We start from the raw sequence: 13,015 nt of genomic DNA, 5'->3' as shown, positions 1-13,015 counted from the left end.
TTGTTTTTGCGGTTCAATGTTCAATGGGCTATTAAATTTTAACGACATGAAGCCCATAAAATAATATGCAGAAATTTGATTCAAGGTGCAGTTTGTTGTTTTTGCAAATAGTGCATAATATTCTGGCTTGCTTTTAGTTACATATCTGATCAAATCGTCAAGAGTGAAAGTGTTAAAAGTGTCGAAGCAAACCCCTTTCTTGAGTGTTAATATTTCTCAATTTAAAGAGCACTCTGCAAACAAAATTCGTGCAGAAATGCTCTCCATTAGATTTGGGAAAACAGATTTAAGTGGCAAAACATTTTGCTGCATATATTTTTCAGCATTTTCCATCGGCTTGTGGCTGCAGTAACACATTGTCTGGGAGTTAGACATGTAAACAAGCAACCCATTTGCATTCACATTTTTCATAGTTTCTGTTCTTTTATTAAATTTATAAATTGTGTGCTGCTCCACAGCACAGATCCCCCTCTGTTCCTGGCCCTGTGGCTGGTGCTGGTCCTCGGCACGAGCACGCTTCTTTCTAGCAGACCCTCCTCACACGTATGAGATTTATGGCAAAGCGCATTTTATTTATATATTTTTTATGACTTTTGTTGTTTTCATACTACTCATACTATTTTTGCTCTTTCGCTTTCGCTGGCTTTCTGCCTGCAAACATTTCCATCATAAATATTTTTCCCGTTCTGCTGGGCGCCCAAGAAAACCCGAAAGGAAAACTACAATTACGATGTTGGGAAACGAGGGGGGAGAGAGAGTGGGAAAATATCTTCTAAAAGTAAATAAAAGTGTGGAAAAGCGCAGGAAACTTTGTAGAACGTGACCTGCACAAGAAGCAGTGAGGCGATGCCATTGAGCTTGCCCAGTAACCACACTCGCACTCACACCCTCACCGCCACCCTACCCTCTTTGAGTAGCAATTAACGCTCATGATATTGCCGTTCGGTTGCATGTGGCAGCATATGGCAAGGTTTGTCTGGAGCAGAGGCTGATGCCAGTGCACTGGGGTGTTAATGCGGCAAGTCACTCGATTGGCAGTCGTCTGACTTTTTATTGTAGCATACTTTCCAGGGCCTTTCCGCCTTTTCGTATTTCCTTAACGTTTAATTTGCTTATTACCAAGTTTTCGCACAGACAATGTGCCGTCGCCTCAGCCATCGCTGCTCCACTTTCATTCAAGTTTGTTGCAATTTGCAATTTGGGTCGTCGGTCGCTGTCTGCCCCACGCTTCTGAAGCCAGTCAGTCCCCAGCCTGCCGCCACACATTTGTCGCTAATTTGGCGAGAAAAGTCATCTGCTTCCGCCTTTGAACACAAACGCTGGCTCCGTCGGAGTAGGCATTCCCCTCCCGCCATCGTAGTTGTTTGGCATCAATTGTTTTAAATGCTCGTCGAGCGTTTCACAAATTGTTTCCCAGGCGTCACCACCGTCCCACGCAGAGATAGAGAGATGTGGGCACAGAGATGGGCTGAGTGCACTCTACACTCTCCGACTGTCAAGAATATTCGAACGGAATCGAGTTATGAAAGTTTAATTGAAGCAACCACAAAGTAAACACACACAGATACTATTTGAGTTTACTTTTCGTAATATTTTCTTTAATTTGCAAATATTTATTTTAAGTTCTGGTATCACCCCAAGCCACAATCCACAAGTTGTGTGTGTTGCATAGTGTTGCCTTTGCAGTGGCACGCAGCAAGAAATAGCAAATGTTTTTATTACAAACAAAGAGCATGCGTTCGCATGTGTGAGCATGAATGTTGGGTGAACTTTTGCCGTTTTCAAGTCGAAATCGATGCGCGTCAATATTCAATATGTTGCTTTTACTCGCGCCATGCTCGAATGGTGGAAAAAGAGTGCGAAAGGAGGGAAAGCAGCCACAAGGAGTGGCAGGAAGAGCAGCAGCATCAGCATCGGCATCAATGGGGAGCAAGAACATCCGCGGAAGTGAGAGGGAGTAGAGAAGGAGCGGTAGCAAACCCAATCATGCAACGCAACCAACGCCATCTGATGTTTGCTTTACGTAATGGAATTGTGCGGTGAATGCCGCGTGCCACATTTTCGCCTTGTCTTGCCACGCCCTGCGCCCTGTACGCTGCTACCACACGCTCTTTGTGACTTTCCCCATGTCTGTGACGGTTTCTGTGAATTTTCCTTGGGATCCCTCCATCGCCATATGGCTCTGTGTGTGTCGAATTCCTACCCAAGGATTTTGCCTTTCAATTGCTAGTCTCTTTTGCTTTCCGTTTTTGCGCTGGCGATTGTCAACATTCCTTGGGCACTGCAATTTACTTTCGATTATTTTAATTAAATAAAAATATGCACATGAGTTGGGAAATTAATGGAAACTGCATTGACATAAGCTGATTATAATTTGAGCAGCTGCTGGCAGAGACACACAGGCAGGACAGCTCATTGGAGGAGCCCTGAGCGAATGCTTTGCTCTTATTTCCATTTAGAAACCATTTCACTGCGAAGTTGATTAAGAGCAGAAATTTCCAATTACCCAAGCATTATAATCAGAAATTGAATGCGGTTCGAGATGGTTTGTGAGTTTGTTTTATTGAATCACTCTAGAAGGATGCTCTGCTGCACTCTCTCTCTCTCTACCCCTCTGCCACTCTCTGCCTGCCTCGCTGTCTGTTGTGCAACAAAGGAGAACACGTGCTCGTATTAGCAACCGACTAAGTGCTGTTATTCTACAGTTTTACACCACAATTACCAGCTCCCGCGCACTCGCACCCAAACACACCCACACACGCACACACTCACCCACTGCGAACGTGTCAAAATCGACACCAGCACATGGTGCATGCTCCTGCGACCCCAATAAGCCATCGTACCTCGTAACTCGTCTCCACCGCCGGATCACACCCGCCCTACGTGCCTCCAGGACCCATGGCTACGTGTCGAATTCCAAATAGCAGCGCCAGTCATAACTGTAAGACAATGTCTGCATGTGATGTGATGACGGGAACGTTGTCACGCAGTCGGTTCGGGGTGCTCTAAGGATCTCCGGAATGAGATTCCTGCTAAATCTAAGCAAGGGGCATAGTCGGAGGCGGGGGTGGACGTGAAGGTGATGCAAAGCAGCCCTAGTTAGTATGTCATGTGCATGTTGTCATGGCATATTTCGTTCAAGACTTACCTTCAGTTTTGCACTCTCACACAGTTTTAGGGGGAATATTTGTTAGGATGGATACCCTTTTAGGGGGTTATTACAGAAATGTTTACAGACATTTCCAAGGCAATAAAAGTAGAGTTATTGAGCATTAAATAACCATATATGTACATGGGACACCTATTTGCAATCTCTGTACAATTGTTGGGACCAGAAACCAATCCTCTTTGATGTGCACATGGCCCTATAGTCATGCTTAAATTTCAATTTCAGTTGTACATAATATTAAGTAACACCAGGGTATCTTTATCTCGGCTACTTCAAATGGATTTTGTTCTTTCTTGTTTTTTTCATGGCCTTGCAGAAAACTTCTGCCTGCCGTCGTCGTCAGACTACGTCGTAATCATATCAGGGCTACATTCTAGCATCCTCTCTGCCTCCTGCCTACTGCCTCCTCCCTACAGGCAAGTGTTTTCTCATGTTAAGCAGAAGCGCTACAACGTTGCCTATCCTTGGTATGGAGCAGATTCACTCTCGTTGTTTTGCTTGTATCTCACTTGGCCTTGTCTGCAGGCCGTATACGAAAAAAGGATTATGAAAACAACTTAGCATGCAAAAACAGGGCCAAAAAGAAAAACCAAAACTGAATTTCAAATCATCTACAATCTGCCCTAGAGCTAATCGCTATGAATCAAGCACCTTAGCCACAACCAATTAAGGAAAGAAATCTGAAAAATTGAAAGCTTCAATTCAAGGGTTTTCCAACCATCCACCCATCCATCCATCCAACCATCCATTTATCTATCAATCTGTATGTAGAGAGTTTTTTCACTCTCATGTTGCAGTATGTCTTTCTGTGTTAATAAAGTGAGGACAGATTGTGGAACATGTGTCACTCACACAGATACATAGATGCAGATATGAGTACAGACACCATTTTGTTGTCAATTATTTTTCCGCCAGCAGTCAACATGTTTTGAATGTAGTCTGCCACCCACATAAACCAGAAACGACCAAACGAACGAAAAGGAACCCTGCTCTTGTGTCAAGGCACTCAACCTTTGACACACTTGCAGTTGTGTGGCCCAGGATGACTTCGAACTCCTCCGAGAGGAGGATATCCCCATCTTTGGGGCATGCCGCCATAATGAACACAACTGGCGCCAACAGCACCATCAGCACAGAGCGCGAGAGTACTGCATGATAATTGCCAAAAATAAAATAAAGCCAGCAGCGAAAACAATTCCGAAACGGAATGAATGCGTCGTCGCTTTTTTTTTACTTCACTTTGGTACAAAAGTATTTTAATTACTTCGAGCAGTCGGCGGTGGTTGGTTGGGAGGAAGAGGATATTAAGCTAACGACTGAATGTTCTCCGTTCGTATTGTATAAATAAATTTAGGGAATTTCCTACAAATTAAATTTATAATCATACCATATAAGTCAGAGATAAGCAACACTGGAGTATAGTTTACTTAAGAGTTGCCACCCATGCAGCAGTGTTGGCTAACACTTTTTGAGACAGAGTTGCTTTGCCCAGCACAACCGACACAACCCGACAACCAATGACATTTTCTTTTGCCTTCAAATTTCTACTAACATTTGGTATTCAGACTGAAGCTCTTGACGAACTACTACTATCATGTCTAAGGAAGAAACAGGAGCGGGTACTACAGAGGCCACCAAAGATAACAACATAAGGAAGGCCGAAGAGAAGCCCAAGAAGCAGCTGAACGATCCACGCTTCCGCATCCGACCGCTGCAGCAGGTGGTCTCCGCCTGCACGGGTGCCATGATTACGGCCCTCTTCATGACGCCGCTGGACGTGCTAAAGACGCGCATGCAGATGCAGCAGTCGCCCTCGAACAAGTCCTTCTTCTACAGCAACGGCCTGATGGATCACCTCTTGCCCTCCCGCCCCGATGGGCCACAGCAGACGCCGAAGCTGTTGTTCACCAACTCCTTTGACGCCTTGTTCAAGATCAGTCGGAACGAGGGACTCAGTGCTTTGTGGTCGGGCCTGGGACCCACTCTAATATCGGCATTGCCCTCGACCATCATCTACTTTGTGGCCTACGAGCAGTTCAAGGCAAGGTACATCAACATCCATGAGAAGTACTTCAAGAGGACCATCGATCTGGAGACGATGTCCTCCTTTAAGCCAGGGGAACAGCCATTACCTGTGGTAGTGCCCATGCTTTCCGGTGTGACGGCACGGGTCTGTGCCGTGACTGTCATCAGTCCCATCGAGCTGGTGCGCACCAAGATGCAGGCCCATCCCATGAGCTATATCCAGATGTTTGGCTTCGTGAGGAACGTGGTGGCCTTGCAGGGATTCTGGGGACTCTGGCGAGGACTACCACCCACAATACTCAGAGATGTGCCCTTCTCTGGCATCTATTGGCCTATCTACGAGCACACGAAGCGGCGTTTTGGCAGCAGCACGCAGCCCTCCTTCGGTCTGAGCTTCGTGTCTGGAGTGCTGGCGGGATCAGTGGCTGCTCTGGTCACCACGCCCTTTGATGTGGTGAAGACCCACGAACAGATCGAGTTTGGGGACCGTGTGATCTTCACGAACTCACCAGCGAAGGAGATGCAAAAGCGATCCACCTTTGGCTGGCTGATTTACATATATCGCACGCAGGGATTTGCCGGACTCTTCGCTGGCTACGGACCCAGGCTGTTCAAGGTGGCCCCCGCCTGTGCCATAATGATATCCACCTTCGAGTACAGCAAGTCCTTCTTCTTCTACTACAATGTGCGGCAGCACAACGAGGCTCTGCTGCTGAACAACCCCGATGCTAAGCTGGTGGAGGAGGACGACATTGAGTAGCAGTTGTCTCCATGGGAATCCATCCCTATTGTAAATAAACTGCGCATATTTTATGTAAACCCAATACCGAGGCAGAATTCAATATCCCAATTAAGTTGCGTGACGCTTTACGTGTTACGTCAATCAGTCGCGGGGTCGGCGGGAAATCAATTTGCATTTTCACAGCCTAAAGACTCCGGAATCCAAAGGATCCTTTGGCCTGTTGCTTCCTGTTGCCGCTGTTGACGCTTCTCCTCGGTTGACTTTTAATGGAATATTCATTCATTTGCATTAACTGCAATTTAAGCGAGTGCCAAAGAAATTAAATGAAATTTCCAGCGAATGGGTGGGAAGCAGAAACAAAGTTGTGGAAGCACAACGAATCCCTAGAGAATTTAAAACTTTTTCCACACATCTCGAGCCTGCTCCAAATGCATTTTCCACTTGAAGTTTTTCCCTTAGCTATAATCGAATCGTGAAACACTTTGTGTGCGCGAGGCATTCAATTGTTTGCCCGGTCACGTTTCACCACAGCACTTTTCCCGGGCCCTCTCCCGCGCTGCAAACACAATTCGTGCACTCCACGGACGGCCCCACGAGTAACCTAAACTACTCGTATATTTCTGTGATTGAGTGGAACGGACGGCTTATACTCTATAAATCACAATCGAGAAATTGTATCAAAACTAAGCAGGCGTAATTAAGGGGTATTTTATTCTGGTCAGGAAAACTTAATTGCATTTCAGTGGCAGGTCTCTCTCTCTCTCTCTCTCTGCCCCTGGCTGTTCCACGCCGCAAGCAACTTCCCAAATAATTCGCCTACAAAAAAACTGTCCAAGCGAATATTTCATGGCATTTTTTCATTATTCTCTTTTGTTTTTATTAAAGAGCAAACACATAGAAAGAGGAGAGAGAGGGAGTGAACAAAGCATAGCCAAGCACAATAAACCAAACCAGGCAGTGCAAAAAAAAATGAGAAAAGAAAAAGAAAATATATATTTTCTTATTTCCTGCTATTCTTTTCTGTTGCTCAACCGAAAAAACAAAAAATATGAAGAATTCCCCAGCCCGTGATGAGTGCGGGACTCGCTGGACAGTGACTTTCACAAAGATAATAATCGTACGAGAGAGTACTATACACATAATTTGTATTGAATATTCTTACTGTTTTCGTTATATGAAGAGAACTAACAATGAAAATGTGGTACTATGTGTTTCATTCATTTTGCAGTCAAGGATCAGATCTCTCTGCCATCTGTGTGTCATAATTCATTATAGTCGCATGATTCCAAGTACCATTTGACATTCAGTCCTAGACAAAAATGATCTTTTAATGGCTTCCCATTAGGCAATTCACAAAAGAATCGTAATGTCGTGAAAAGTGCTTGTCTTCCCCTGTCTTTTTGTGCAGTTAATTTTCCATGAAAATCACATAATTATTATTAAAAAATACTTTAACATCCACAAGCTGTGGTGTCCCGAGGCCCTGGGGGGCATCATTTAATGTTTTACATTTTATTCCCCCTTTTCTTTTTTTTCGTATTTCCTTTATTGGTCTTCTTGTTATTCTCTTGTTCTGCTGCTCCACGAAAATTGCCAATAAAGAAAATTAAAATATGCTTTCATAAAAATAATTGAAATTAAATTTAAGTGAATATCTCATTTGTGTTTGTGTGTGTGTGTGTTCCACCGGTGTGGGTCTGGAGATGGCCCTGGCTGTGTGCGTGGGGGAATTTTTCACTTAACCATACACATGCACAAGGACCTCTTTGCAGTCCTTTTCTCATAGTTTTTCCCGCCGGCTTCCACTTACTTTAGCCCATTGTTGTAGCTGTAGTTGTAGCTGTATTCCTGGTGTCGGTTAAGGGGGCGTGGCACTTGTCTATATATTTTCTGCAGGCTGTTGCTTGCCACCGCTGCCATTGCTTCATGCTGTATTTTTTTGTTGTCAGCATCAAAAATATTTTCCCTGCCAGAAACAAGAAAAAGAAGAGAAGTATAGAGAAAACAGACAGGAAAAAAGCTGTTGATAGGAAGAGCCCGTCCATCCTGCCGTCTGGTTGTCCGTCAGCTGTCCCTCGGCCATCCTTCAACATTGGGCCCGTTGTCAGTGGAGCACCCAGGACCAGATTCAGCCCCAGAGTTTCATTCCCTACTTTTTGTTATGCCCTCCCTCCTTCTCTCTTGTTGTATTGTATTTGCATTTAATTGTGGCATTAAAAATACACGAGAATACACCCGAATGCTCGTACAGCAGCAACAGCAGTGGCAGGGCCGGGTCGGGATCTTTATTTATGGCCCATGGTCTATCTCATTCTGGCCATGTTTTTTATACGCTTCAGCCACTGGACATTGTGTGGGCGTGGCCTTGCGAATGTATATTCGATTTATACGCGAACTGTGGAGTGGACAGCAGTGGCGGTGGTGGAACGCAATGAAAATGATTTAAGATTGGATTATTGGGTGACAAAGTGTGAAGATATTAAGGCATTGAGTCGCTTCGTTCTGTCCCCGATTGACGACTAATGAACTGTTAATTGACTAATCAAATCAAAGCGACTAAGCAGCTGGAAATAGTCTTTCGTCCTTGTCTCCTTGGCTCCTGGCTTTAAGATCCAGTTTAAATGTGCCTGATTCCAGTGCCAGCTTAGCGCAGTTTTCCATTTGGCATCAACTGCATTCCCCTTGAAGTTTCCGCAACTATTTGCTTAATTGTTTAATTTTATGCGTAGAGTTTTGCTGGCTGAAACTTTATTAAAACGCGCCATTCTATGACTTTCATTGGGCAACCAACCGGAAAGCCTTCCCGCCCTTCAGTTAGTTAACATTTCCCACGAATTTTCTATTTCGCCTTTTCTGTTTGTTTTTTGTGTTTCTTTTGCTTCTTGGCCAAACATCCGTTTTGGACGGAGTTCGGGTCTTCTTGAAGGCTTCTAATTGTTGGCACTTCCAGTGCATGAAAAAGAAAACAATTTCCAAGCGCCTCGCGGCTGACCTTGCCACCCCCAAAAACCTCCTGCGAGTGTTTAATTAATTTTTAGAAAAGAGCCAAATAAATGGCAGAAGGTGCCCCTTTCCTTTTTGGAGAGTCAAGAATCTGCAGAATACAAAAATGAAATAATGGTACAGTGGACCAGCCCAAGTCTATTTAAAAATGGGGCAGAATTTTTCACACCTCATGGCCTTCATGCGTCACAGGAATCCATCCCATTCCTTAGATGTTCAGATGTTCAGGAGTCGTGGGCTTCCACTGCCACTACCAGCATTCTTAAAGGTAGAAAAAACATTCTATTTTTTTAATTAACGAACCCTTTGAATGCGGGGCTGATGTGGGCCGGCGTGTTTGCACTGTACCTGGAACACGCTGGATTTTTAATTAAAAAATACAGGATCAAAATTGACAGGATGAAAAAATAATGTTTACCTTGTTTGCCACCGTTGTGTCAGCGCGTTGGCCTTGCTCCACCCTTTCGTCATGGATTTATTTTTGCCACTTGATTATTCAGATTTCACATGCTGAAAACGGTTAATTGTAATCATTGTGGGGTACTTTCCTCTGACCGCTTTTCCCAAACTCTAATTGCGGTTAATTTGGCTCTTTATAAATGCAGACTTTTTCCCTCTCTTTTACTCTTTTTAGTCCCTCCCTCCCTGCGAAGACCACAAGTTATGCGAGGATATTTATTTTTTCTTCTCTTATTTCTAGCAATTTTCCCTTTTTCGTGTTGTTTTCGTTTCTTTTGGCCGACTAAATTATTTAAGCGATAATGGGGCGTAAAAGTCATAACTTTAGAGGTTTCCTTGAAGGTCTCTCGACCAGCGACCGGCAGACGGAGTTCTGGCACTGTCAAGTGCATTAAACATGAGCCAAGAGTTCTCTGTTCATTGTTCATTTCAGGGCCACAGTTAATTTGCTTAGCCATTTGTTGTAGAACAGAGCAGAATGCTTTAACCATTTTCCCTATTTCAATTGTAATTTATGGTAATCGCTGTCTTAATAACAAACCAATTAGAAACTTTGCCATAATTTAATCTGATTTTCGTATTTGCTAAAGGCTTCCTCCAGCAAACTTGTCCTTCCATCTCGAGTGTTTTCCTAGAAAGAAGGCAAAACTTAACGATTTTTCCCTTTTATTTTTCTTCTTCTTTTACTTTTTTGTGCTGCTTGTCTTACTTTACGCTACGTCTGCTCTGTTTATGAATAATTCATGAGGTAACTTTATAAAAATAACGCACAAATGGCACTAAAACAAACGTGGAGGGCGGAAGGGCCTTTCCGACCTTTGAGCAGAATTTGAAATGCCCTAAAAGTCTTTTAGGTGCAAGCGGAATGAATTGAATTGTAATGCCAAGTCATCTATTTATATTAGGGTATAGCCACCTAAATGTTTTCTCTAATGCATGACAAATTACCATGAAGTGTAGCCAAACTAATGTGCCATGTCCTTCCCTCTCTTCTCTAGAACTACTACAAGTACGAATTTTCCAGCGAAATTCTTTGTCTTTTGTCTCTTCAACCTGAGAAAATTATGTTTAACATTTTCTAGATGCGTATGTGGTATGTCTAGCAACAAAAATATCGTTTATTATGAACAGAGAAATACATATGTACATACATGTATTTGAACAAGAAGAACATTGTACTGCCAGCGGGCATGTGGGGGTAGGTCATAGGAAGGCAAATCTGAAAGCAGCTTAAAGCTTTAAATAATGTAATAAATTATTAAATTTAGTTAAGAGCGTAAGAGAGAGAAAAACAAAAAAGTTTCGCTATGGAAATTGTCATAAATGGTCACTGGCAATCGTTTAAGTGCAATTTGCATATTCAACAGATTTTTGAACAGAAACCAACAAGGTTCCTAGCATTTCATATCACATCAAGAGCAGAGTATGTGTTTCGGGCGGGGCACGGCTACAGCAAACTTTTGAGTTTCACCTTTTTTGTTTTCTGTATTTTTATGTTGTTGTTATTTTATTTTATTCGGGGCTCATCAAGAACTTTGCTGCGGTTTGACTGTGTCTGTATAATTTGCATAACAGCCTGGGAGATACGGAGAGAATTGTTACATTTTTATTTTGATATCACCTCATATGCAAATGAGTCTGACAGGAAGTGGAGGTTGAGAATTTGAATGGACTTCCTTCCTTTCTAGAACAAGTTGCTTCATTATGTCAGAATGAGGAAATTAATCAAATTAAGATCAGAGAATTCTGATGAATATTCCGAGATTTCCATTAGAATAATGCATAAACTTTGGCACGTTTTGCGTTTGCTAGCAATCTAATTGTGGTAATGGACTAATAAATCTACCGAATGATTTCCCATTTTCCCATCTCTGGATTCGATGCTTTTCGTGGAATCATACGCAGAAGATTCAACTTCAACCTCCCCCCCCNCCCCCCCCCCCCCCCCCCCCCCCTAATTAGATGGAATTGTATAATCTGCCAAAAATGCGGTAAGCTGCTTATAATTCATGATAATAACCATCATCAGCATTGCTCAAAGTCGGTGCATAATTATGTAAGCGGCTTTGAAAAATGTGTCATTGTCGTAAGGGAAATACGTCAGTAAGCTGATATTAATTTCGCTTGCTCATTTTAATTGTAATTTTCCTTTCGCGCATACACACAGAAACACGCTACATGCTACACGCCACATGGCATACGTGGTAGGAGTGCCGCTCCCACTCCTGGTTCTGGTTCTGTGTTTTGTGGCTTAATTTCATATCGTTTACCTTGACAACAGGGCATGGGTACATCACCGCCAAGCACACACCAAAGAAGAAGGTGACTGGGAGACAACATGATGACGATGATGGGCAATGACAGGGAACAGCGACACCACCATGGACACGGCTCTGGCAATGGCAGGCAATGTCTGCTGACAGTCAGCTTTCGCCATGCCAGAGAGCCCTGCCGGACCCCACGATGTGAAGACTGACATGAACAGGCCATGGAGCGATAGAGAGAGATGAAGCTCTGGCATCAGGGCCGGATATAAAATATGTTGAGCACTGTAAAGCGTGTCAGCACTAAGTTGCTTTTATTTTTAAACATATTTCCAGCTAGCTTTAGCTACAGTCTGCTCTATAAATATTACATGTCGACTGAATCAAGTTAAAATTAAATTTCCTAAGGCAAAAGTTGTCAACACCCGCACCCTCTAATCTTTTTTGCAGTCCCTGTAATTTAGTTTGCACTGTTTTTTTGCATCTCTGCAGCTGGGGGACTACGACTAATGACTTGGAATTTGTTGCCCGCCAGCCAAATGAGCATGTGTGTGCTCTGGCCTGTCTCTCGGGCAGATGTTGTCGCCATTAACGCCTCGCACAGGCCAAAAAATAGAGAAAGCAGCAACTTAAGTGCAACAGAAGCGTAAAAATCATTAAGCTCCAGCTGCTGCTGCTGCCCCCGCAAAACACACGGACCGACACAGAGCCACATACAGAGAGAATGAGAGACTCCCAAAGAGACAAGCTAACTGACAGAGACAGAGAAAAGAACAGAGGCGAGAGGCGAGAGAACTCTAGCAGCTGTATCCTTTTGCATGCCGTCCAACATGACGTATGAGTTATGCAGATAAATTGCATGCCACATCACTCATACAAACCTTCAGCTTTAATTACATCAAGCGCACACGAGGTACAATTTAATTCGAAAATGTTGTAATTTTATAATAAAAGTCACAGTCGGTTGGCCCAGCGGATAAGGATATATTTGAACATAATATGTTCCTGAAAGAAATGAAAGAGGGAAAACCTGCCCATGGCCTGCCAATGAAATTACTAAACTCTTTCATATTTCGGTAGTTTAGGTACGACATTTGTTATGGCATTGCGTATCGAGTTCCATAAATTCCCGAACCAATCTTTGATCCGCTTGCTCCTAGGAGGTCTTTTGGATTCTCTCAAAAGTTGCAGCACCATTTTCTCCAGCTCTTCTTCTCGGCAATCTGGGAGGAATATCATAGGTTTTAAACGTCCTTTAAAAGGATTATGTTGTGAACTTACTTTTTGGCGATTCATCTGTACAATTGGACTTATAAACATCTAAGGAAGAATTAGAATCTACAGTATAATTCG

The 13,015-nt window shown here is 43.3% G+C and overlaps 1 protein-coding gene and 1 long non-coding RNA gene across 2 annotated transcripts; one reads left to right on the top strand and one right to left on the bottom strand.

Annotated features, from left to right (window-relative positions):
- Positions 1 to 4,693: 4,693 nt before the first annotated feature.
- LOC117586012 (solute carrier family 25 member 40) lies at positions 4,694 to 5,979 on the top strand. The gene has a single exon (XM_034275842.1). The coding sequence runs from the start codon at positions 4,764 to 4,766 to the stop codon at positions 5,952 to 5,954; it is 1,191 nt and encodes a 396-aa protein (XP_034131733.1). The 5' UTR covers positions 4,694 to 4,763; the 3' UTR covers positions 5,955 to 5,979.
- Positions 5,980 to 9,632: 3,653 nt separating this feature from the next.
- On the bottom strand, positions 9,633 to 10,259 carry LOC117586115. The gene is made up of 2 exons (XR_004573980.1): positions 10,086 to 10,259; positions 9,633 to 10,029 (listed from the first exon to the last, which is right to left on the bottom strand). It is a non-coding gene; the product is annotated as an uncharacterized LOC117586115 (long non-coding RNA).
- Between the last annotated feature and the right edge of the window lie 2,756 nt (positions 10,260 to 13,015).

The sequence above is a fragment of the Drosophila guanche genome, unplaced genomic scaffold (assembly GCF_900245975.1).
Source record: "Drosophila guanche unplaced genomic scaffold, DGUA_6, whole genome shotgun sequence".
NCBI lineage: Eukaryota > Metazoa > Arthropoda > Insecta > Diptera > Drosophilidae > Drosophila > Drosophila guanche.
Note: the sequence above shows the minus strand (reverse complement) of the source record. Positions and strands in the feature narration are given on the sequence as shown.